General features: G+C 39.8%; 1 protein-coding gene across 1 annotated transcript in view; it reads right to left on the bottom strand.

The window, feature by feature from the left end:
- prkd3 (protein kinase D3) overlaps nt 1-22856 on the bottom strand; it is a 351854-nt gene that overhangs the window by 39224 nt on the left and 289774 nt on the right. Inside the window, exon 12 of the mRNA XM_068045311.1 lies at nt 65-341. Within this exon, the coding sequence (XP_067901412.1) occupies nt 65-341 (277 nt within the window). The remainder of the gene's footprint in view (nt 1-64; nt 342-22856) is intronic.

Below are 22856 nucleotides of genomic sequence, written 5' to 3'. Positions count from 1 at the left end.
CATCTCAAATGATACTTATGGCCTTCAATGCCTTGACAGGGTTAACAGAACAAGAATTACTTACTGTGCTCTTTGCCTTGTCCTGCAGTGGTGCAGACGCTGGCTTGTGGAGTGACTGGCATCAGGGCCTGTCGAATGGCCTTCTCCCAGCTTTGAGCAACATCTAAACCTACTCCTGTGGCAGCCAGGGCATGATTCTGGTAGTTGCCTCCAAGATTCTCTCCAACATAATACACCATGGTGTCAGTTATGATCTCGAAACAGTGAGGGTTGCTGCCTTGAGCCAGATTTGTAAAATCCCGAGGTGGATCCAACTGCAGGATTTCTGACAGTGGGATTTCCTGAGTGAGAGAGAGAGCAAAGACTTGCCTTAGAAAAAGTCTGCAAGCATTAAGAGTCCATTTTCAAAACCTGTCTGATGCTGGCTAGCAGGGCAACGTAAATAAGACAAGAAATGTATTCTGTCCTTTGATAATCTGCCGATTATGCACAGCCAACCCAAAAACGGTTAGCCAATAAGCTTGAATCATTTCTCGACTTCCTGAACAGTCACAGTTTACAACTTGTAATGAAGGCTGTGGTGGTTAAACTAGAGACAGATGCAAAGATACTAGCACTTCGCTATAATTAGAGGCAGTGTTTTACCCTTTCATGAGCTGACACCAGGCAGAAACTTTACAAGACCAGTCTAACTGCCTTCAGCTGATGTGAGGAATCAATGGACTGATGTTGAATCCGCAAATCTGTTAATAATTATGGGGGGAAACCCCCTCACTGGTGGTGACAAAGACTGGTAAAATCCCATGCAAAGGGGACTATCATTTTAGAATTATACATCAACTGTATCAAATTGAAAGGAAATGCCAAAATGCAACATAAAAAATGATAACACAGCAATTTCTCTATTACTTTCTCTGAAAAATATGTTGGTATACCATAAAGTCCCACAACAAGGCTCAACAAAGTAAGCTTTATAAAGCAGATTTTATATGGCAATCATTTCCATACATATATATTTGCTTATTATGTATTTGTATGGTTACACACTGTCATAGTGAATTAATTCTGCAAATCTGAAAGATCCACAAGTCCCATAGGAAATGGTAACAAATCCTCCAAAAGCACTGAAAACGTAACACTATTACATAGATGCAACACACTCTGCAGGCCATCTTAAGCGACAATTAACTGAGGAAAGATATTTTATCTGCAGTGAAATAAGCATTAAAAACAGCTTAACAGACAAGTATGGAACAGTGGAATTTTTGTTAGCAACTCTTTTGACTTCCTCTAAGTCTATTCAACTGCTCCAGCTGCCCTAGTCACGGGGTGCTGATATGATAGTGTATTTAGTTGAGGAAGCAGTTAAGATGTTGCAGCATGAAATAGCTTCACAGATTGCTGCAGCATGAAATAGCTTCACAGATTGCTGCAGCATGAAATAGCTTCACAGATTGCTGTTGCAAAGTACAAAACCAAGTGAACGGGAATATACTATGGGGATGGTATAGTACTTGCTAGTTTCGATTCGCTGAGCATTGTAAGTTGGCTCCTAAAGAGAAAGATACTGAGAGAGGGAACAGATAATTTTTGTCACAACACATTAAAACAATTTTGTCAAAGATTGCACCAGTTTAAAGTGTCCCTTGGTGAAATGAACAGTAGACACAATCAGTTTCCACACAAACAAATATTCCAAAATACCACTCTGTGACCTCCTAACCTCCACCCATCATAAACCTCAGATTGAAAACTGCCCTGATTCTATCCTGCTCACCCATCAGCCCTGTTGTGCTACAATGGCTTCTGATTCCTCAATGTCTCAAAATTGAAATTCTTTTCCTCGTGTTTAAATACCTCCATTGCTTGAAATCCACCCGCCTCCCCATCTCAGTAAACTCATCCAGCATTAAAGGCAATGCCCCCAAAAACTCTGACTCTGCCTTTCATGCCTTCAGCTGCTTAAGGCCCCACATCGAGTCATAGAGTTACAATGGCACAGAAGGAGACCATTTGGCCCATCGAGTCCATGCCAGCTCTCTGTAGAGAATCTAATCAATCCCATTTCCCCATTCTATCCCCATAGACCTGTAAGTTTATTTCACTCAAGTATCTATCTAATTTCCTTTTGAAAGCTTTCGTCATCTCCGCTTCCACCACACATGTAGGCAGCAAGTTCCAAGTGATTACCACTCACTGCATAAAAAAGTTCTTCCTCACATCTGCCCCTGCATCTCTTGCCCAAGACCATCAGCAAATGCTAACAGCTTTTCTTTGTCTACCTTATCAAAACCTGTCATAATCCGGCACACCTCTTGTCAAATCTCCCCTTAATCTCCTTCGCTTCAACGAGAACAACCTCAGCTTCTCCAATCTAACCTTGTAACTAAAATCTTTCATCCCTGGAAACATTCTGGTAAATCTCCTCTGTACTGTCTCAAGGACCCTCATCACATCCTTCCTAAAGAATGGTGACCATAAATGGATGCAATACTTTAGTTGTGCCCTAACCAGAGCTTAATAAAGGTCAGAACAACTTCCCTGCTTTTGTACTCAATACCACTCTATTTATGAAGACCAAGATCCCATATATTCCCTAACTATTCTCTCAGTATGTCCTGCCACCTTCAAAGATCTATACACATGAACTCCCTGGGTCTTCTGCCCTGTACACTTGTTAGAACTGTACCATTTTAGTCTATACTGCCTCTCCCTGTCCTTTTTGACAAATGTGTCACCTCACGTTTCTTTGTATTAAATTCCATCTATCACTTGGCTGCCCATTCTGCTAGCCTATTAATGTCCTGTTCCAATTGACTGGTATCATCATACATTATCGAGTTCCCTCATTAAACCTCATCACCTGTACCTCCCTCTCCTCCTTTAAGACTCTCCTTAAAACACAATCTGTAGCAAAGCTTTACGGTCATCGCTCCCAATATCTCCTTCGCTGACTCAGCATCCAGTTTTTTTCCTATGCCATTGCAAAGTGCCTTCGGGTGTTCTTTGTTGCCGTTGCCATACATTGATAAAAAGTTAGAACAGGTCAGTTGCCTTGCTGTTGGACTCATTATCCACCCTTCCACCATGGTGCACTGTGGCTACAGTATGTACTAACAGGATGCAATGCAGCAACACACTGAATTTACTTTGACAACATCTCTTAGCCTCCAAAGAGGTCAAAAGCAGCAAGATCATCAGAACACCATCACTCCAAGTCATACACCATCCTGAATTTGGACACATACCATCAGTTCTTCATTATCTCTGGGTCTGGAATTCCCTAATACCATGGGAGCACTATTACTAAAAGAACTGCCGACTCAGAGAAAGTCTCTTCCCTCTCTTTGGCCTCCTTGTCCTGAGAGACAATGGGTAAGCGCCTGGAGATGGTCAGTGGTTTGTGAAGCAGCGCCTGGAGTGGCTATAAAGGCCAATTCTAGAGAGACAGACTCTTCCACGGGTGCTGCAGATAAAATTGGTTGTCGGAGCTGTTACACAGTTGGCTCTCCCCTTGCGCTTCTGTCTTTTTTCCTGCCAACAGCTAAGTCTCTTCGACTCGCCACTCTTTAGCCTCACCTTTATGGCTGTCCGCCAGCTCTGGTGATCACTGGCAACTGACTCCCATGACTTGTGATCAATGTCACAGGACCGCATCACGTTTGCAGACATCTTTAAAGAGGAGACATGGACGGCCGGTGGGTCTGATACCAGTGACGGGCTCGCTGTACAATGTGTCCTTGGGGATCCTGCCATCTTCCATGCGGCACACATGGCCAAGCCATCTCAAGTGCCGCTGACTCAGTAGGGTGTATATGCTGGGGGTGTTGGCCGCCTCGAGGACTTCTGCGTTGGAGATACGGTCCTGCCACCTGATGCCAAGGATTCTCCGGAGACAGCGAAGATGGAATGAATTGAGACCTCGCTCTTGGCTGACATACGTTGTCCAGGCCTCGCTGCCGTAGAGCAAGGTACTGAGGACACAGGCTTGATACACTCGGACTTTTATGTTCCATATCAGTGCGCCATTTTCCCACACTCTCTTGGCCAGTCTGGACACAGCAGTGGAAGCCTTTCCCATTCACTTGTTGATTTCTGCATCTAGAGACAGGTTACTGGTGATAATTGAGCCTAGGTAGGTGAACTCTTGAACCACTTCCAGAGCGTGGTCGCAGATATTGATGGATGGAGCATTTCTGACGTCCTGTACCACGATGTTCCTTTTCTTGAGGCTGATGGTTAGGCCAAATTCATTGCAGGCAGACGCAATCCTGCCGATGAATACGAAAGGTCCTCATCAGGGAACTCCCCTGACGAATATGCTGACGATGCTGGATTAACATCCCACACAGAAGAGTGTCAGAGAAAGTAGGGATTGGTAGAAATAATGGTAGCCTTGCCAGCATTGTCCAAAACTTGAGAGCAAATAAAAAGATTCCTGATCTAGCCAATCTCCTGCGGCATTGCTCACAATGAATCAGAGGGCATGTTGTTGCTATAATGACAGGAGTGCTATACCAATCTGTTATAATACAGTTCATCTCATGTGCTGATGCATCCAGAAAAAAAATACAAACGGTCACGCTCTCTTCCTGTAACAATCTCTTGTTGTTTCTTTCTCATATCTTTGTGTTTCTTGCTTCTTGCCTTTTGTTCAAGCAACTTTTCTTATTCTGGTGTTTTATCTTTCTATTTCACATGGTCTTGTGTACACAAACTCACTGTTACAAAAGTGCCTCTGTTTCGTTAAATATATTTTTTGAGGACTTATTTTTGAAAGATTGTAGAAATGTGAAACTTTGGGGTTTTCAAAGGGGGTCATGTAAAGACCACTTGACTTTGAAAAGCAGTCCCTGGAAATCTTTTTTAAAAGGGGCACTGAGAGGCCTTATGAGGAAAACAAGCCTTTCCGGGAAACCACCCGACCTCCAGCAACCACAAGCCTTTCCGGGAAACCACCTGACTTCCAGTTCAATAAACAACAGAGAACTTTGGACACCTGGAGAAGTTATTTACAAAGAAATGACAGGCCAAGATTGATGGAGGTCAAAAGAAGAGAATTCCCAAGGAAGGAGAGACGACCATAACCCAGCTCAGCTTTCCAGCACCTCTCTAAAAGACCCTGAGAGGTCCACTGTATCAACTCATCTCGTCTCCTGTCTTTGAAGAAAAACCTGCTAAATTAATTCTCAACGCCGCCTGAAAAGAACTGTTCTAAAAGATCCCGGTGACCCATTTACGTGTACTCGGAGAATAGACTGCATGCCAGTTTTGGAACACAACATATCTCATCCACTGTTCCTTCAGGAATGAGCAAGTATTCAGTCCAAGTGTTTTTTTGTAATAGAGCTCAAAAAACAAAAATCCCTTTATTTTTCTGGTTAACTGGTGTATGTATGCGTGTGTGTGTGTGCGTGTGCGTGCGCGTGTGCGAGGGGCTAAGGTAAAAAGGGAACTTTAATATTTCAATCTGTGTGTTTATGCTTTACTTCACTACTGGTTAAGACTTGTTTTATAACAGACAGATAATTTTGTTGTTTATGAAAGAAACCTGGTGTTTTATTCTGGGATAAAAATAGAGTCTATGATTGACTGTATCGGTAAGTGGGAAGAAATTTAAATATATGTTGTCACCCATGGAGAAGTGGAACTAGAATAAACAGTGCACTCCTCCCACCTCGGTCGTAACAATACACACACACACACACACACACACAAATGCCCACCTGCCCATCCACCAACGACACACACCCACACCTCCCACCTCCTCTCTTACATTGACCAAGCCATTTGTGCTCTTTTTTCACCCATGCTCTTGCTCACCTTCACACCTTCTCTCTCCCTCAGCGCTCATACTCACAACTAGAATCCAGTGCATGCTATAACATTATAATGTGAGCCACAACTGTCCTGTTAACTGAGTTCCCATTCCAGGGTAAACAATTGATGCATGCACATTTGGATTATTTGTCATGCACATTTGGTCTTCTGGCTACCTTCCAAAGGCTCTCAGAAACTACTGTGGATGTATAGCATATCTGGCTATTAAAACATGCATCCACATGCACAGTGGCTCTCCATCTCCAATTAAAACAATGCAACAAGAGTACCTTTACCGACACAACTGAGCATCTTATTTACTTCATTTGTGCCAGCCAGGTAAATATAAAAAACTGTCCTCTCCTTGCAAACACTATTATTTAATTAACACACCAAAACAAGGCAGAGTACCTCACTTAATTTTCAGGAAAATGCTGCATCTTCATTAACTGGCCATAATGCTAGAAGATGCAGTCTCCTCACCTCTGAAGACAAACTCAGAATAATGCAGTTTCAGCATTTGTGCCACAGAAACTGATGAGCAAAACTATCTTATGGATCTTAATCAAAGTCACAGGCACTCACAGAAGAATTAAGACTTTTATGGGTTTCATAAATTGGTGTCATCTATGAATGACTGGTGTAAAGACTGATAAATACACACATGACTGACACAGTTAGTCATTTGACACTTATTCATATTAAGGTCAGATAAAGAAAACTGTTTTTTTTTTTACAAAAGGTCAGACAAAGATTCAGCTATGATTTTGCTAGCTACAGTACGTCTGCTACCCTTTTGAGAGGAAAAATGGCCCAAAGCCACTGAAGTCAATGGAGCTGAATATCAGGTGGCGAGTATATAATGGGTGGCCAATACAGTTCTGCCTGGTGAATTTCTATCCCATTATCTCCTCAAATCTCATTGCTGTTTGTGGGACCATACTGTACACAAACTGGCTTTTTTTTTATTCATTTGGAGGATGCGGGCCTTGCTGGCTAGGACAGCATTAATTGCCCATCTCTAATTGCCCTTGAACTGAGTGGCTTTGTTAGGCCATTTCAATGGGCATTTTAAGAGTTAACCACATTGCTGTGGGTCTGGAGTTACATGTAGGCCAGACCAGGTAAGGACACAGATTTCCTTCCCTAAAGGATATTAGTGAACCAGATGGGTTTTTACAACAATCGATAATGGTTTCATGATCACTATTAGACTAGCTTTTGTTTTTAAATCCAGATTTATTAATTGAATTCATATTTCACCATCTGCTGTCGTGGGATACGAACCCATTTCCTATGCTACAACTGTGACTACACTTCAAAAGTACTTCATTGGCTGTAAAGCATTTTGGGACACAAGGTCAAGAAAGTTGCTATATAAATGCAAGTTCATTCTTTTTTCTTTAGTTTCAATTCTCTCTGGTTTTCTGTTTGAATTGATGAGGCTGAACATGCAGAGAGGAATAGCATTTTACCCCAATATATATGCAGGTACTGAGCAAAGGTACCTGCAAAGGTAGAAAGGTACAATTTAACTTGATTGGGCCGAAAGCTCAGTCTCATTGTGTAAATAGTGAGCATTACAAGATTAGACAATGGTTTACTATTTGTGGCAGTAAATGGTCCATCTCCACTAGCATGGTCTTCCAAAATCAGAACAATATCAGATGGAATGGGAAAACTGTCACTTTAAGCACCATTCATGGTGTCTTCTGAGTCATTAGTTCAGACATCGAAATAGAATATCTAGCTATTCAACCAGAGAAGAACCATCAATTTTCTTAAAACCCTATAATGCAAGCACTTAATTGTCTGGTAGCGTTTTTAAAAATGTTTGACCTCTAACTCCACACTCACCATAGGCCCTTCCCTAACTCCACATCCACACTCTTTTGATAGTCAAGTTTTTTCAGCTTGTGAGCTATCTTCATAGATAAGCCCCATTACAATCCTTGTCCAATCTACCAAAAGACAAGACCAAATGGCAAAAGGAAGAGGTCAACTGACGAGTTATCCTTTTGCCCGATAAGCCACCAGGCTCAGGACACACAAAACATGCCTCTGGGGAAAGCCCCAGCACGTGGGTCAGTTTAGACATCGCCCCCTTGGGAAAGTCCATGAATGAAGGTTACTTTAGATGCATGTCTGCTTAGGGAAAGACCATGTATTATTAAAAAATGGAGAGACTGCGATCTCTTTGCAGTGTAGTGGCTTGATAATAATAAGAAAAGGTATTAATTCCAATGAGGATCTTCTCATTTAACAGTTTGTTTCATAAAAATAAATCACTTCTATTTCTTTCTTGTGAGACAAAGATAGCTGGCACATTCAGTTGGTGGAGCAAAAACCAAAACTAAAAGCCAGTAGCAGTTCCAGGTTCCATCGAGTGGCTACACAAATTAACACTTAATACTGCACCAGGTTCTTTAAAGAAGTAAATTTTTCCCGTGGTTTGCAACCAGAAGCATTATGGTGTTCACATTTTTTGTTCTTCAGAAGAGGAGCACTTAACTTCATGTGGGCAAAGTAAAAAAAAATTGCTTAAGAGGCAATTCAACTCTGAACTGTACACTCATCTTACTGATAAGAAAATGATGTGGTGGTGAGTCAAATCCATGACTGATCAGTTCTTGTGGTGGTCTTAAGGAGACCTAACTTAATTGAACTTAAAATTCACAGAACTCATATCTGCACAATTATTTGGTTTATAAAACTCACTTGTACTTTCACCTTAACTTGACTTAAAGTACTAGCCGTGGTTCAGAGGGTAGCACTCTCGCCTCTGAATCAGAAGGCATGGGTTCAAATGCACATAAATCAAGGCTGACACTGTGCAAATACTGAAGGAGACCTTCGGATGAGACATCAAACCCAGGTCACATCTGCCTCTCAGGTGGACGCAAAATATCCCGTGGCACTATTTTGAGGGAGGCGAGTAGAGGGTAGAATGAGGGACTGGAGCAGGCAAGGTAGTGGAGGGGAGAGGAATGATTGAGGGGGGAAAAAAAATTGGCGGGAAAGGGAGCGATGGATGTATGGGGAGGTGGAAGGACAGGGAAAGGAGGGAGTTCTACAGTGTATTTTACCTTAAGAAAAACTGCTTGCAGCCACTTTTGGCCTCTCTATGTGGGGTGTGGGTCAATGACTGGCAGATGTTTTCAGCCAAGGTGGAAGGGACAGGGTGTGTCGCCAAACAATCTCCACCTCACAAACTCAAACCTATTTCTCATCCATGTTTAAAGTGCAATCGATGTTTCTGTTCCAAAAGCAGCAAACACCCCAGCATCTGATCAATGGAGTGAATTTTCGGAGTTAGCCAATGGTGTTGCACCAAGGAGAGTTCAGTCAAGGGACTGCCACATTACTTTAGTTGATAATCTATTATTTCAAATGACAAGTAACATTGTTTACAGCACCACCAGATTCTGGAGACTCAATCTTTACAAGAGACATATATAACATTATCTTTGAAGTACTGCCCTGAAACCTTAGAGTGTGTATATTGGGCATTTCAAAAATGGGTGAAAACAGGAGGAGGGGGTAGGCAAAAGAGAGGGAAAAAGTCTGTGGAAATGATATTTTTTTAAAAATTCCCGTACAAGTGTGTAAAATGTAAAGGTATTACTCGAACATCCATGAACATATCTGGAATATACAGCTGAAAGAGAGCACTCGGGTTCCGCGTTTACACTTCATATTCAGGTAAAATAGTAAAGAAATCAGATTTATTTTTAACTGTAAGGTTATGAAACATCAAACAATAAAAAGAAATTAGAAACTGAAAATGAAATATCCGAAGGAAGACCTATGTGGTATGATCTATATCTACTTTAAACTGATAGCTCTCAAGGAAAAGTTACGGTTAGTATGGTGTCGTAGATACAAATCTCTTGGATTTTCATTCTATATTCTGTTTACACCATCAATTCAAATGGATCTGATAAAGAATTAGATAAAGTGTTAAATAAGATTGTTTTAATGCAGCATAATATTTCTTTGTGGGTTAGTTCCAATTCATCTGTAGGAGTACAAATGTTAGTTACTGTTATTGTTGTGGTTTGTAGTTTTAGACGGTTTATGCTTTGACATTCATTTTATGATTTTACAAACAGGAAAAATAGTTTTGATAATTTGACTGTGATGCCACTTCCTTGAACTCTGAATATATAAACAGACTTGGATATTATACTAAAGTTCTATGTTGCATTTCCCGAGTCTTAATTTGACATTGCTTTTCTCAACTGGGACAGTGAGATAAACAAATCTTAACAAGTAAGCAGATGGGCAGAGGTAGCCTAGATGAGGAGTACGTAGAATGTTTTCGGTATAATTTCTTGGAACAGTACATTCTGGAGCCAACCAGAGAGCAGGCTATACTAGACATGGTTAACGTTTCGGGTCAGTGACCCTTCTTCGGAACTGGGAGATAGGATTAATTAATGACCTCATAGCTAAGACACCCCTAGGTAGCAGCATTCATAATATGATTGAATTTTACATTCAGTTTGAGGGAGAGAAGAGTGGGTCCAAGACCAGTATTTTAAACTTAAATAAGGGCAATTATGAGGGCATGAAAGCAGAGCTAGCTAAAGGTAAATTGGCAAATTAGGTTAAGGGCTAGTTCAATAGAGATGCAGTGGCAGACATTTAGGGGGATATTTCAGAATACACAGGATACATTCCAATGAGAAAGAAAAATTCCATGGGGGAGACCGTGGTTAACTAAAATAATTAAAGATAGTATCAAACTTAAAGAAAAAGCCGATAATTGCGCAAAGATGGGTGGCAGGTCAGAAGATTGGACAGAATATACAAAACAGCAAAGATTGACTAAAAGATTGTTAAGGAAGGTAAAATTAGAGTACGAGAGAAAGCTAGCAAGAAATATAAAGACAGATACTAAGAGTTTCTATAGATATTTAAAAAAGAAAAGTGTTAACAAAGCGAGTGTTGGTCCTACAGAAAGTGAGTTTGGGGAATTAATAATGGATAACAAGGAGATGGCAGATGAATTGAACAGGTATTTTGCATCGGTCTTCACTATAGAAGTCAGGAAATGGAAGGGAGAAACTCAAGAAAATTACAATCACCAATGAAGTGGTACTGAACAAATTGTTGGAGCTGCGGGCTGTCAAGTTCCCGGGTCCTGATAGACTTCATCCTACGGTCTTAAAAGAAGTGGCTAGTGAGATAGTTGATGCATTAGTTTTATTTTTCCAAAATTCCCTAGATTCAGGGAAGGTTCCACTAGACTGGAAAATAGCAAATGTAACCCCTATATTCAAAAAGGGAGGGAGACAGAAAGCAGGAAACTACAGACCAGTTAGCTTAACGTCTGTCTTAGGGAAAATGTTAGAAGCTATTACTAAAGATGTTATAGCAGGGTACTTAGAAAAATTGACGGTAATCAGGCAGAGTCAACATGGTTTTGTTAAAAGGAAATCATGTTTAACCAATTTATTGGAGTTCTTTGAGGGAGTTACATGTGCTGTGGATGAAGGTGGATGTATTGTACTTCGATTTCCAGAAGGCATTTGATAAGGTGCCAAATCAAAGGTTATTGCAGAAAATAAAAGCTCATGGTGTAGGGGATAACATATTGGCATTGATAGAAGATTGGCTAGCTAACAGGAAACAGAGTAGGCATAAATGGGCCACTTTCTGGTTGGCAAGGTGTAATGAGTGCTGTGCCACAGGGATCTGTGCTGGGGCCTCAACTTTTTACAATTTATATAAATGACTTAGATGAAGGGACCGAAGGTATGGTTATTAAATTTGCTGATGACACAAAGATAGGTAAGAAAGTAGATTGTGAAGAGTACACAAGGAGGCTACAAAGGTATATAGAGAGGTTAAGTGAGTGGGCAAAAATCTGGCAGATGTGGGAAAATGTGAAGCTGTCCATTTTGGCAGGGAGAATAACAAAGAAACATATTATCTAAATAGTGGGAGACCGCAGAGCTCTGAGATGCAGAGGGATCTGGGTGTCCTACTGCATGAATCGCAAAAGGTTAGTATGCAGGTGCTGCATGTAATTAGGAAAGGTAATAGAATGTTATTGTTTATCGCGTGGGGAATTGAATACAAAAGTAGGGAGGTTATGCTTCAGCTACACAGGGCATTGGTGAGACCACATCTGGAATACTGTGTACAGTATTGGTCTCCTTATTTAAGGAAGGATGTAAATGCATGGAAGCAATTCAAAGGTGGCTTACTAGACTGATACCTGGAATGGGCGGGCTATCTTATGAGGAGAGATTGGACAGGGTAGGCTTGTATCCGCTGGAATTTAGAAGAGTAAGAAGCGACTTGATTGAAACATGTAAGATCCTGAGGGGTCTTGACAGAGTGGATATGGAAAGGATATTTCCCCTTGTGGGAGAATCTAGAACCAGGGGTCACTGTTTAAAAATAAGGGGTCACCCATTTAAGACAGAGATGAGGAGAAAATTTTTCTCTCAGAAGGTCGTGAATCTTTTGGAACTCTCTTCCTCAAAAGGCAGTGGAAGCAGATATATGTTTAAGGCAGAGGTAGATGGATTCTTGATAAGCAAGAGGGTGAAAGGTTATCGGGGGTAGGTGGTAATGTGGAGAAATCAGTTCAGCCATGAACTTATCAAGGGGCCGAGTGGCCTACTCCTGCTCTTAATTCATATGTTAAATACGAACATACAAATTTCTGAGAGAAAAAATGTCTCATCTCTGTCCACAACAAAATAAGGTCAAAGATGGACTTACCAGCAATGCCACGCATTGGAGTACGATAGGTTGTCTGCATGGAATCAAAGAGTAGATTCATTCTCTCATACTGATGAGCTGTCAAGTTGCTATGGAAATGAACTGAGTGGCCACCATGCAACTCCAATCTGAAATATGATTTGTGGGCAAGGTGACCACTTAAATAAGCCCCTGAATAAACTGGTAAGCAGTATTAGCATTAGCAGTGGGCTGGCTGGAGAAAGTTTCTCACTTACCCTCTTAACCACAAGATGCATGTGTGGGAAAGACCAGAAAGCGAGCCCAGGGCAAATAACTAGAAAAAAAACTTATATAATATACCCTGCTTTCCCCCCTTCCATTTCCCACTTTTCTTCCTCTTTTATTCTTTTTTTCTTTATCCTCAGACTTCAATTTGTTGATTGTAAAAGTACAAAATAATCAGATTTTCACTTGTCTATCACTATTTTTTTTTCTCCATGCCTTTTTGATCTTACTTTCTTTTAATGCACTACTTTTCCCTCTTCCTTTTACATTCTTCACTTTAAAGCAACATTTCAGCTTATAAGCTATATTACCTCTTTACACAGCACAGAACAGTACCCAGTTGGAGGCAGCGATCTTCATTCTGAATTAATGTGCACACTTGTAGGAAGAAATATAGTGCTGCTAACCTTCTAGTTTCGGTGCTTGGAAGTTACATCATTGTCATTGCACAACTTGCAGTCACTGTAAATGCTGGTAACTGACCAAATTTCTGCAGAGATTTTATGCATGTTTTGATTTAATTTATTTACACAATTTTTATTTTAAATGCTAAGAAAAAGGACTAAAAGACACTTAAAATAATTAGTGAAGTGTTTCAATATATTCACGGATGACAAAGACATACTCGGCACCACAAAAATTATGCAAATAGTCATTACAGAATATACCGAGACAGCCAAAAATAGGAAATAATTAAATTATCCCCAAAAACACACTTTGGTTCAGACTCCTTTGTAGCCCTTCAATGTTATACTTATCCAGTCTGGCTTTAGGTTGTAAACCTATCCTTTCAAGTTATTGAAATTTATTCAGCTGCATGGCTAAATCAGCCATTTGATTATTTCCCACACCCTGGGTAACTATTTCTATGTGAAATCAGTAATGTGAGTCAGGAGAAACTGTGCTCGAGAAGATGGATGTGATCTGTTGCCTTAGGTCTATTTACTGTTTAACAGATTGATGAAAATATGGAACTCGCTACTACATGGAGTGGTTTCAGGCAAATAACAAATATATTTAAGGGGTAGCTAGATCAGTCAATGAGGGAGAAGGAACAGTTGGGTATGGTGATAGGGTTAGATGAAGAAATGTGGGAGGAGTATCATATGGAACATCACCTCTGGCATGGAATTGTTGGGCTAAATGGCCTGTTTCTGTTCTGTAAATTCTATGTAATTCTGTATGAGAGAAGTGTGGGCGAACAATATCACAGTTCATCTTCCTCCAGAGTTATTAACTTGGTGTTATCAACAGTTAGGATGACACACCATTTGTCCACCCACTGTGCAATCCTGCCTCTAGCAGCTTGCAATTTTGGCCTCTGCTCATCTTTCAGAATTAGAGAGCAAGGTCAAGGATGTTTTGTCTCAGAGACTTGTGTAGGTTCTGCAATAAGACAAGAAAAATCTATTTAGCAAAACCCAATATTGCAGGAATCAGATGGTATCATCCAACTTCCAATGGGAAGAGGATGAAAAGGCAAAAGGCACATACAAGTACTTCCATGTAAAAGTGCAATAATATAAACATGGATATGTTTATGTTTATGTTTAGGGCGGCACAGTGGCGCAGTGGTTAGCACTGCAGCCTCACAGCTCCAGCGACCCGGGTTCAATTCTGGGTACTGCCTGTGTGGAGTTTGCAAGTTCTCCCTGTGTCTGCATGGGTTTCCTCCGGGTGCTCCGGTTTCCTCCCACATGCCAAAGACTTGCAGGTTGATAGGTAAATTGGCCATTATAAATTGCCCCTAATATGGGTAGGTGGTAGGGAAATATAGGGACAGGTGGGGATGTGGTAGGAATATGGAATTAGTGTAGGATTAGTATAAATGGGTGGTTGATGGTCGGCGCAGACTCGGTGGGCCGAAGGGCCTGTTTCAGTGCTGTAACTCTAAATAAATAAAAATTAAATAAAAATAAAAAAATGGAGAAATATACCATGTTGTAAATATTTATATGGGATTACATAATTCAATACAATGCCAAATTTAGTTGCATGTATTCTAACAGAACAATTGCCTTCAGTATACATGCAGCACAGCCGAAGAAAGGCTTATGTGGCTGCACAAGTAGCTCAACTAAATGTGCAGGAACTTCAACGTACTGCAAAGGACCAAAACACTATGCTGCACTAGATATTCTAAGGTATAGTTTTCTCTTCTCTGCTCAGAAGTACAACACAGGAAATTCAAACATAGGTCAGAAAAACAATTCTACAAAGAACAAACAGCTAGAAATCAATAAAAAGTTAGTGATAAGACTGAAGGACTCAGGTGATGTTACAATTGCAAGAGTAAAGATAAAGTGCTTGGTAACCAGCAGTTAAAACTCAAGCACAGACTCTGCTTGAAATTGCTTCAGAGGCCTTTTTAATACATAAGGTTTACGGGGAAAATCTTTTTGACTTTTTCTGTGATTAGCAGACAACAACTTTCTGCAAGATAATGCCCACACAAAAGGATCAGATAACCACAGAAGGGGGTGAAAAAGGCAAAAGTGCAATCTGAGGGTTTATTCCCAATATTGGCAAAGGGTAACTGATTTGCTGCTCCAAGCCATTTGTTTCTTCTTGGATTCACTTAGAAATCAGTATTTACATTGCATGTGATTTTTTTCCTAAAAACTGTATTGAGACAGAAATCTTCCGATACATAATAACTGTAGAAATATGTGGGATGTGTCACAGGATGTTACACTACATAGTTGCCCTTATTACTGCTTTATCTGAACCTCTACAAAACTGTCTTAAGGTTTCCTCCCAATGATGTATTACCTGACACTGACAGTATTTTTATCTGTGATGGTAGCTGAAGTATAGGTTTCAGATCAGCAGTATCCTGTTTACACTGACTGAGTAGAACTTGAATTACATACGCAAATGCATAGCTCCTCTCCCAGCATTTTTTAAAAAAAGACACTGCTGTTGACAATGTCCACACTCCCTACAACAACTTGCATTCATATTTAAATTTATGCATTTAACAAAAGAATACGTCTCAATACACTTCACAAAGGCACAATCAGACAAAAAATGGACACCGAGTCAAAGAAGGCGGTATTAGGAGGGGTGACTAAAAGGAGGATCTTAAAAGGATCTGAACCAAAATGTGGTGCCCAGGCATCTGAAGGCAAGGCTGCCAATGGTGGGAAGAAGGGAGAGATGCAGGAGAGGTCAGCGCAAGAGGAATGGAGAATTCTGGTTCGGGGGGTGGGGGGAGGGTCAGAGACATACAGGTGGGGGGATGCGATGTGCTGGTAGAGTGCTGGAGGATAGGGAGGATAGAGGTTAAGAATGGATTTCAACATAAGGATCGAATTTTAACTTTAAGGCAATGGGGGAACCAGGAACCTATTTAGTTCAGCAAGGACAGGAGCAATCGGTGAATCCATTCATTCTCTACTTCGGCTCTCCTCCGGCTGACCATCTCCCAGGACCAAAACAACAGTGACACTCTTCAACTTGCACACAACATAAATGGGAGTGGCTCAGGAACCAAGTTTCCCCTCTTCGCCCAATAAGCAGATGCTTGGGTTCCAGTTGGTGCCTCATAACAATATGGCTCTGGTTTGTATATTTCAAGCTTTAAACACATTATAATGACATTTTCTAATAAAAGAATAGATTATGGTAACTGCTCAATTAAGAAACTAGCATGTCACTTTTCACCACTCTTCATGCTCATCAGGCTTGGAAGTAAGGATTCAGTTTAGCTACCTTAGAAATCAGAGGGTTGAGAGAAAAATAGATCCTTTAAAAATGAATGCTGTTAGACTTCAGCAGTGAAGGAATTGACATAATGGTTACAGCAAGCAACAATATAATCCATCCTTGTGCCAGCACGATCTTTGGAACCCAAGCATTTTGTGTGTTGTAATGAGCTGTGCATTATTGCAAATGTCCTATAACACTGCATAGAATGTAACATGAAGATGTCTTGAACACAGTTCCAGGAACCTCAAAAGAAACTGCAAAAGATCAGCAAGTCTGACAATAAGGGTGATCATATTCTGTGTATGTACAGAGATGAACAATACTTAACATAATAAAAAGGGTAAGCCAGTAAAAATGTAATAGTCTGCAAAAATCATCAAAACTCTAAAAATAGCCAAATTCCAGGAAGATAATGATGTAGTACTGTTTGGGAACTTCCTTTTCGCAACTAAATTGGACTTTTTGCGGTTGGCAGTAAATTTACTTGCAATAGCAACCGAGAATCCTGCATGTTCATGTTTAGGACTAATAAATCTTTCCCAAGCTGCTAAATGTGCTTTTAATTATTAATAGCATTCAATATCAGTCCAAAAGATCAAATGTCAGGATATTTCAAATTCACTGGGTGAAAGCAAACAGATTAATGAATCATTTATATAACAATTTTACAACAGTTACTTGGATTCAATTAGGTTTCCTAATTTACTGAAGGGCAGGTGGAATATAACACAGACAAGTGTATTCAACATAGCAAGAAAAAAATGGGTGACACAAATGTTTTAAGTTTTGAAATATCCAAGGATAACATTAGTAGACTCAAAGCTGAACAAGTAGTTATTTCAGAGCAGCAACCAAAGCAATAATGAACTATATAGCCAAGACTGTAAGACAAGAACCTATATTTATATTGCATCTTTTGTGCCCTCAGGAAATATTTTACCACCAATGGTTTACTTTAGAAGTGCTGTCCTTGTTATGTCGGTAAACATGGCAGCCAATTTGCTCACAGTAAGGTCTCACAAATGGCAAATGAATGACTGTCCAGAAAATTTGTTTTCACTAGTCTTGGTTAGAGGCATTAATATTGGTCATGACACCTGGAGAATCTGGTCTTCTCTGACTAGTGCCAAGGCAGCTTTTATGTCCACCTGAGCAGGCAAACAGTGCCTTTGTTTCATGTCTCCTTTGAAAGGGGGCACCTTTGACAATGTGGCAGTCACTTAGTACTGCATTGTAGTGTTAGTCTACATTATATTTGGCTGGACATTGCACCAGTGATGGGTAAAAAAAATGGCGTTACCTGCTCGTTACTCTTGAGCATGCCCATCGACTTTATATGAGCTTTTGCACTGGGAAGTTTGCCAGCCAACTATCGAAAAAGTGCAGTGCCCTATAATGGGGATCTGGGACCTGTGTGAACAGGGCAAACAATTGCGTTTCTCATTAACCAATGAGATTAGACAGTCATTAATTAGCAGTCTGAACCAGAAAGTGTAAGTTAGAATATTTAATTCCATGTCAAATCCAGTATAGAAAGTGAATTAAGCAGAGGAAAATAAAGACTGGATTCAGAGAGAGAGAGATAAAACAGAAAAAATGAAAGGAATTTGGGGAAAAAAAGATAATTTTTTTAAACCTCCAACAATAATTAAAATTTGCAGCAATGAGACTCTGCACTTATTAAAGTTAATTTTCAGTGTCAGAGAGGTTGTTTGGTAGTAATTAAGACTTAACACACTGTTGTTAACATTTTGTTTACATTGGAATAGGCAAGCCTTAACATTTTCTCGCCAGTTTAGTACGTAGACATCAGGTAAGGACTGCAGCTTCACTCAATTCCACTTATCACAATGGCAAGTTTGTTTTTATTTTAGGCTTTTTTCATCTTCTGTAATCTGGAGGAGCAGGGAATCCCAGACAGAAACTTCCTGATTTATGCATTTAACTGCGCATATGTGCAAGGAGATGAGGAAAATAAAGAGAGACACATGTTGAGCCTTTTCTAGTTTAAATCTCTCCCCCTTTGTTCGACTCTTGCAGTTTTATGGATCTACTTTTTCCATACTGTTGAAAGAAAGACTTGTATTTACATAGTGCCTTTCATGATTTCAGGATGTCCCAAAATACTTTACAGCCAGCTAAGTAGTTTTGAAGTGTATTCGTTACGGTAATGTAACAAACTATCTCCTTTATCTCTCTAAAATCGCTTCTCAGTTTGCTTCCTTTCAGCACACAAACAGGCCATTTGCCCCATCAAATCAGTGTTGATTTTTTTTTAGTACTTAATCCATCCAGCCTAATTCTACTCTCCTGTTCCGCATGTCTTTCAATAGTCTTCATTCGTAAATAAATATCCAATTCTCTTTTAAATGGATTTATGAACTAACAATGGCTTGTGGAAAGGAACATCATGTACTAACTACCTTCCTTGTGACGGTTTGCTTTTTAAAAAAAAAAACTTACTTTTTAATTTCTTTTGCAATTATCTTAAATTTATGCCCTCTTGGTACCATCTCACCGACTAGTAGAAACATCACTTTACCTTTTTAACTTCTCTTAAGACCTCTGTCAGATCACCGCTGAACCTTCTCCGGTTGCGTGAAAACAATCTTCTCAAGACTTTTTATAATAATTCTTTCAGTTTTGGTTTTATCTGAATAAATCCACAATACACTTTTGCCATGGTTTCTATCTGCCATCTAAAATGCACTGTCCAAAACTGCACAATATACTCCAACTGTAACCTATTAAAGGTCTTTTCCAAGTTCAATAGTACCTCCTTATTGTGTATTCAATGACTTTAAATACAAATCCAAGGATTCTTTTTTATGGCTTTGATACCTGTTACCACCTTTTATATCCACAAGAAGTCCCCATTCCTTTGCTCCATCTAAAATTTCACTACTTAAGATGCATTTTCTCTCCCTATGCTTACTTCTGAAATATATGACTTTATATTTTTCATGTACCCATTACCCATCCCGACAACTTCCTCATGTAGACTTTCACACGCCGAATCATTTGTTATTTTGGTGCCATTGGAAAATTTCAATATTGTTCCCACAATTCCCAAATCTGGATCATTTATGTATAGATAATGTTACGGTCAAGTGACGGGGGGGGGGGGGTCCAACGGCTTCCTTCTTTTCCCTCTCCTTGTTTGACCACAACAGGTTTAATGCTTTCTTAAAGTGGATGTACTGGCCAATTCAGTAGGTGTTTGATTACTTACTTGCTATGATCATAACATGAGTCAATTGGACAAGTTTTCTTGAGTTAACAAAGAGGTGAACTTTATTGTTTCTAAACCGAATAAAATAATAAACAACGCGCAACTTTCACTCTGTCACACACACACACACAAATAGGTTACAGAGAGGGGAAAGATAGATTTGTTAAGTTAGAGTCCATAAAAAAGGTATACAGTCTGTGGAGTTTGGTGATTCAGCTGGATCCCAAGGCTTTTAGCTGGAAGAGATGGATGAGTGGTTCGGTGAGTCTCTTGGAGACGGGGACGTGGATAACTTCCTCCAACAGGGTTTCTGATTGTAGCCGCAGTATGCAAAGGTGGTCAGTCAACAAGCAGGATTTGAAAGCTTTCAAGCTGGAATGGGGGGGGGGGGGGAAAAGAGAGAGAGAGAGAGAGACCCCCCCCCCTTAGGGTCAGCATATAAGAGTCTAGTTGCTGCGCCTCTGCTGCAGAAAAAACACCAGCTTAAAACCACATATGGGGAGAGGTTTGTCACATGACAGTCACTCAGATTCAAACATAGAAGTTAGCAATATTTCTCTGCTGTTTGAAAGAACAAGCAGTTCTTTTAAACTTTCTGGGTCTTGGTTCTTGCTGGGAAATTAGCAGACATTTCGTCTCCCTCCTCACAGTAGGATACAGTGTAGTAAACTAGGTGATCATCTTAAACTAGAAAGATGACTTTGCTGGCAGCCTGTCTTAAAAACTTCATATCTCCAGTCAGTGGATTAAAGAAAATTATCATTCAACAAAGCCATTAGCGTAACAATAGTAAATATTAGGAGTAGCCCCAACACTGACCATTGTGGAATTCCACTAATCTTTCCAGTCTGAGGAACTTCCTTTCAATCCTATCCTTTGCTTTCTGTCCACCAACCAACTTTCTATCTGTCACTTTCCTCTTAATTCAACGTACACTTATCTTTGCCATAAGTTTCTTCAGTGACTCTTACGAAATGTTTTTTGAAGATCCATTTAAGCCACATCCATTACTTTTCCTTTATCTACCCTCTCATTTCTTCAATGCATTTATGCTATTTGGAAATTTATGCTGTATGGCATAGATTAATTCCTGTTTTTCCAAATATTTAGTGTCTATCCAGAATACAGACTGCTGTCAACAACTGAAGTAACACTCAGAAGTCAATAGTTTCCTGGTTTATTCTCGTCTTTTTTTTTTTGAAGAGGGCTGTCAGATTTGCTACCGTTTAGTCCTCTGCTAAGTTTTTCTTCCAGGAATTTTGGAAAATAGTTGTTAAGAGTTGTTGCTGCTTCTCTCAGGATCATTCTGTTGTAAACCATTAGGTCCCAGTGATATATCTACCTTCCAACTCTGCACTAATTGTTCTTTATTTACTTTTGTGGTTCTACAATCTCATCATCCATTCTCTGTGAAGCAAAGTCCTTATTTAATACCTCTGTCATTCCTTCGCTCCCTACTTCAAACTCATCTCCTTTATCTCTTGGTGGCCCTACCCATATCTTAAATATCTGCTCATTATGTGCTAATAGAAAACCATTGTCCTTGACTTTTTTCTTTAACTAATTTTCTCTCATACTTCCTCTTGGACTTTCTCATCTTCCCTATTGTAGTTTTCCTATATGCTTTACATTTGACCTAGCTTATTTTGTTATAATCTTTCCTGTAGCTTCACATTTGAGCTAGCCTCCCTAGTCATTCATGAAACTACAGCCTTAGACACAATCACTTGACTCTGCAAGGAAAAAGATTTCTGCTGCTTTTCCTACATGGTACTATTTCTTCTGCAAAACTTAAGCATGAGACCAGGGCTCACTGAAGGAATCATGAGCAGAAAAAAAATTACTGTGTATATATGCATAATTTCTCAACCCTGCAAGTAGCTTCATGGATTTTATTTTTTAAAAGAAATCACTTACTTCAAGTACACTATGTTGACATTAGTTTAGTATTGGGGAACCTGACCAATTATTTCATAATGTTAGCAACCAGGCAGGCTTCACCAGATTGCTCCTAGACTACTAAATAAATCCCATTGTGTCGTGAAGAAACAATTTAGTTTTAGCCTAATTACCTGAAAATTTTAAAAAATGTCTTCCCACTCTCCTGCCTGACACAAAACCTGGAGAACAGAAAAGTGGAGACGCATTTATCAGGACACAAAACCATCAATCTATTGTAACAGAAGTAGCAAAGATGCAGAACATAATGCACATTACTTTTTACAGCCCAGACAAGTGACCTCTGCAGTTTAAATATACTTAAAAAAAAATAAACACCAGCATTACTTTCTGGCTGCTATTAACTCAAGACACATCAGCTGATACAAGTAGGCAGTAGCAGCAATCTTTGAACTGGTACAGTCTCAATGTAAACAGCCACGACAACCACTCCTACTTCCGTCACCATAGCAACATACATGAGCAACAATTGCCACATGGTCACACCACAAAATTTTAACTAGTTATCAGTGTCCACACAGCATTCTTTCTCTATGGCTAGTATGTTTACAAAGGTCAATTATCACAATTCCCCATACTTTACAGCCACTTATTACAGTACTTCTGCAAAACCAGTGGTAAAAATGGAACTCAAATCTCTACCAAATAATGAACACTGAGCTTGGCCTATGTTAATCATTCAATTTTAGGTCGTGAGTTACGTGCTTATTTTTCTGGCAAATCTACATCTTCTCTTCCCCCATCCCCTAGTTCTGTCGCACAAATACAGACAAGAGACAGTTTAATAGCACTATCTATCTGACTCACTATTTAAGCAAATGCCCAATACACAATATGACCAGTACAGAGCAACAGAGATTAAGCTCAAAATTGGTTTTATTCATTTAAGATGGACATTGAATCTAACTATTTGAAGCAGTCACTGAAACTAGACTTTTACCAGTCTAATATGAGAAATAATGACACAGTTTAGAGTCTTGAAGGACTTCACTATTAGGGGTCATAATTTAGTTTTGACGGCGCAACCTGAGTGGGATGTAATCAGTTTATATTTACAGACGGATAGTTTATACTTGCCTCTCTTCAAAGGCCCATTGCAGGCCGTGAGAGAGGGAGGGTGCCATGCTTAGAAATTTATACATGACCCCAA

Source organism: Heterodontus francisci, chromosome 13, assembly GCF_036365525.1.
Source record: "Heterodontus francisci isolate sHetFra1 chromosome 13, sHetFra1.hap1, whole genome shotgun sequence".
In the NCBI taxonomy this organism is placed as follows: domain Eukaryota; kingdom Metazoa; phylum Chordata; class Chondrichthyes; order Heterodontiformes; family Heterodontidae; genus Heterodontus; species Heterodontus francisci.
This window is presented reverse-complemented; position numbering and strand designations above follow the sequence as displayed.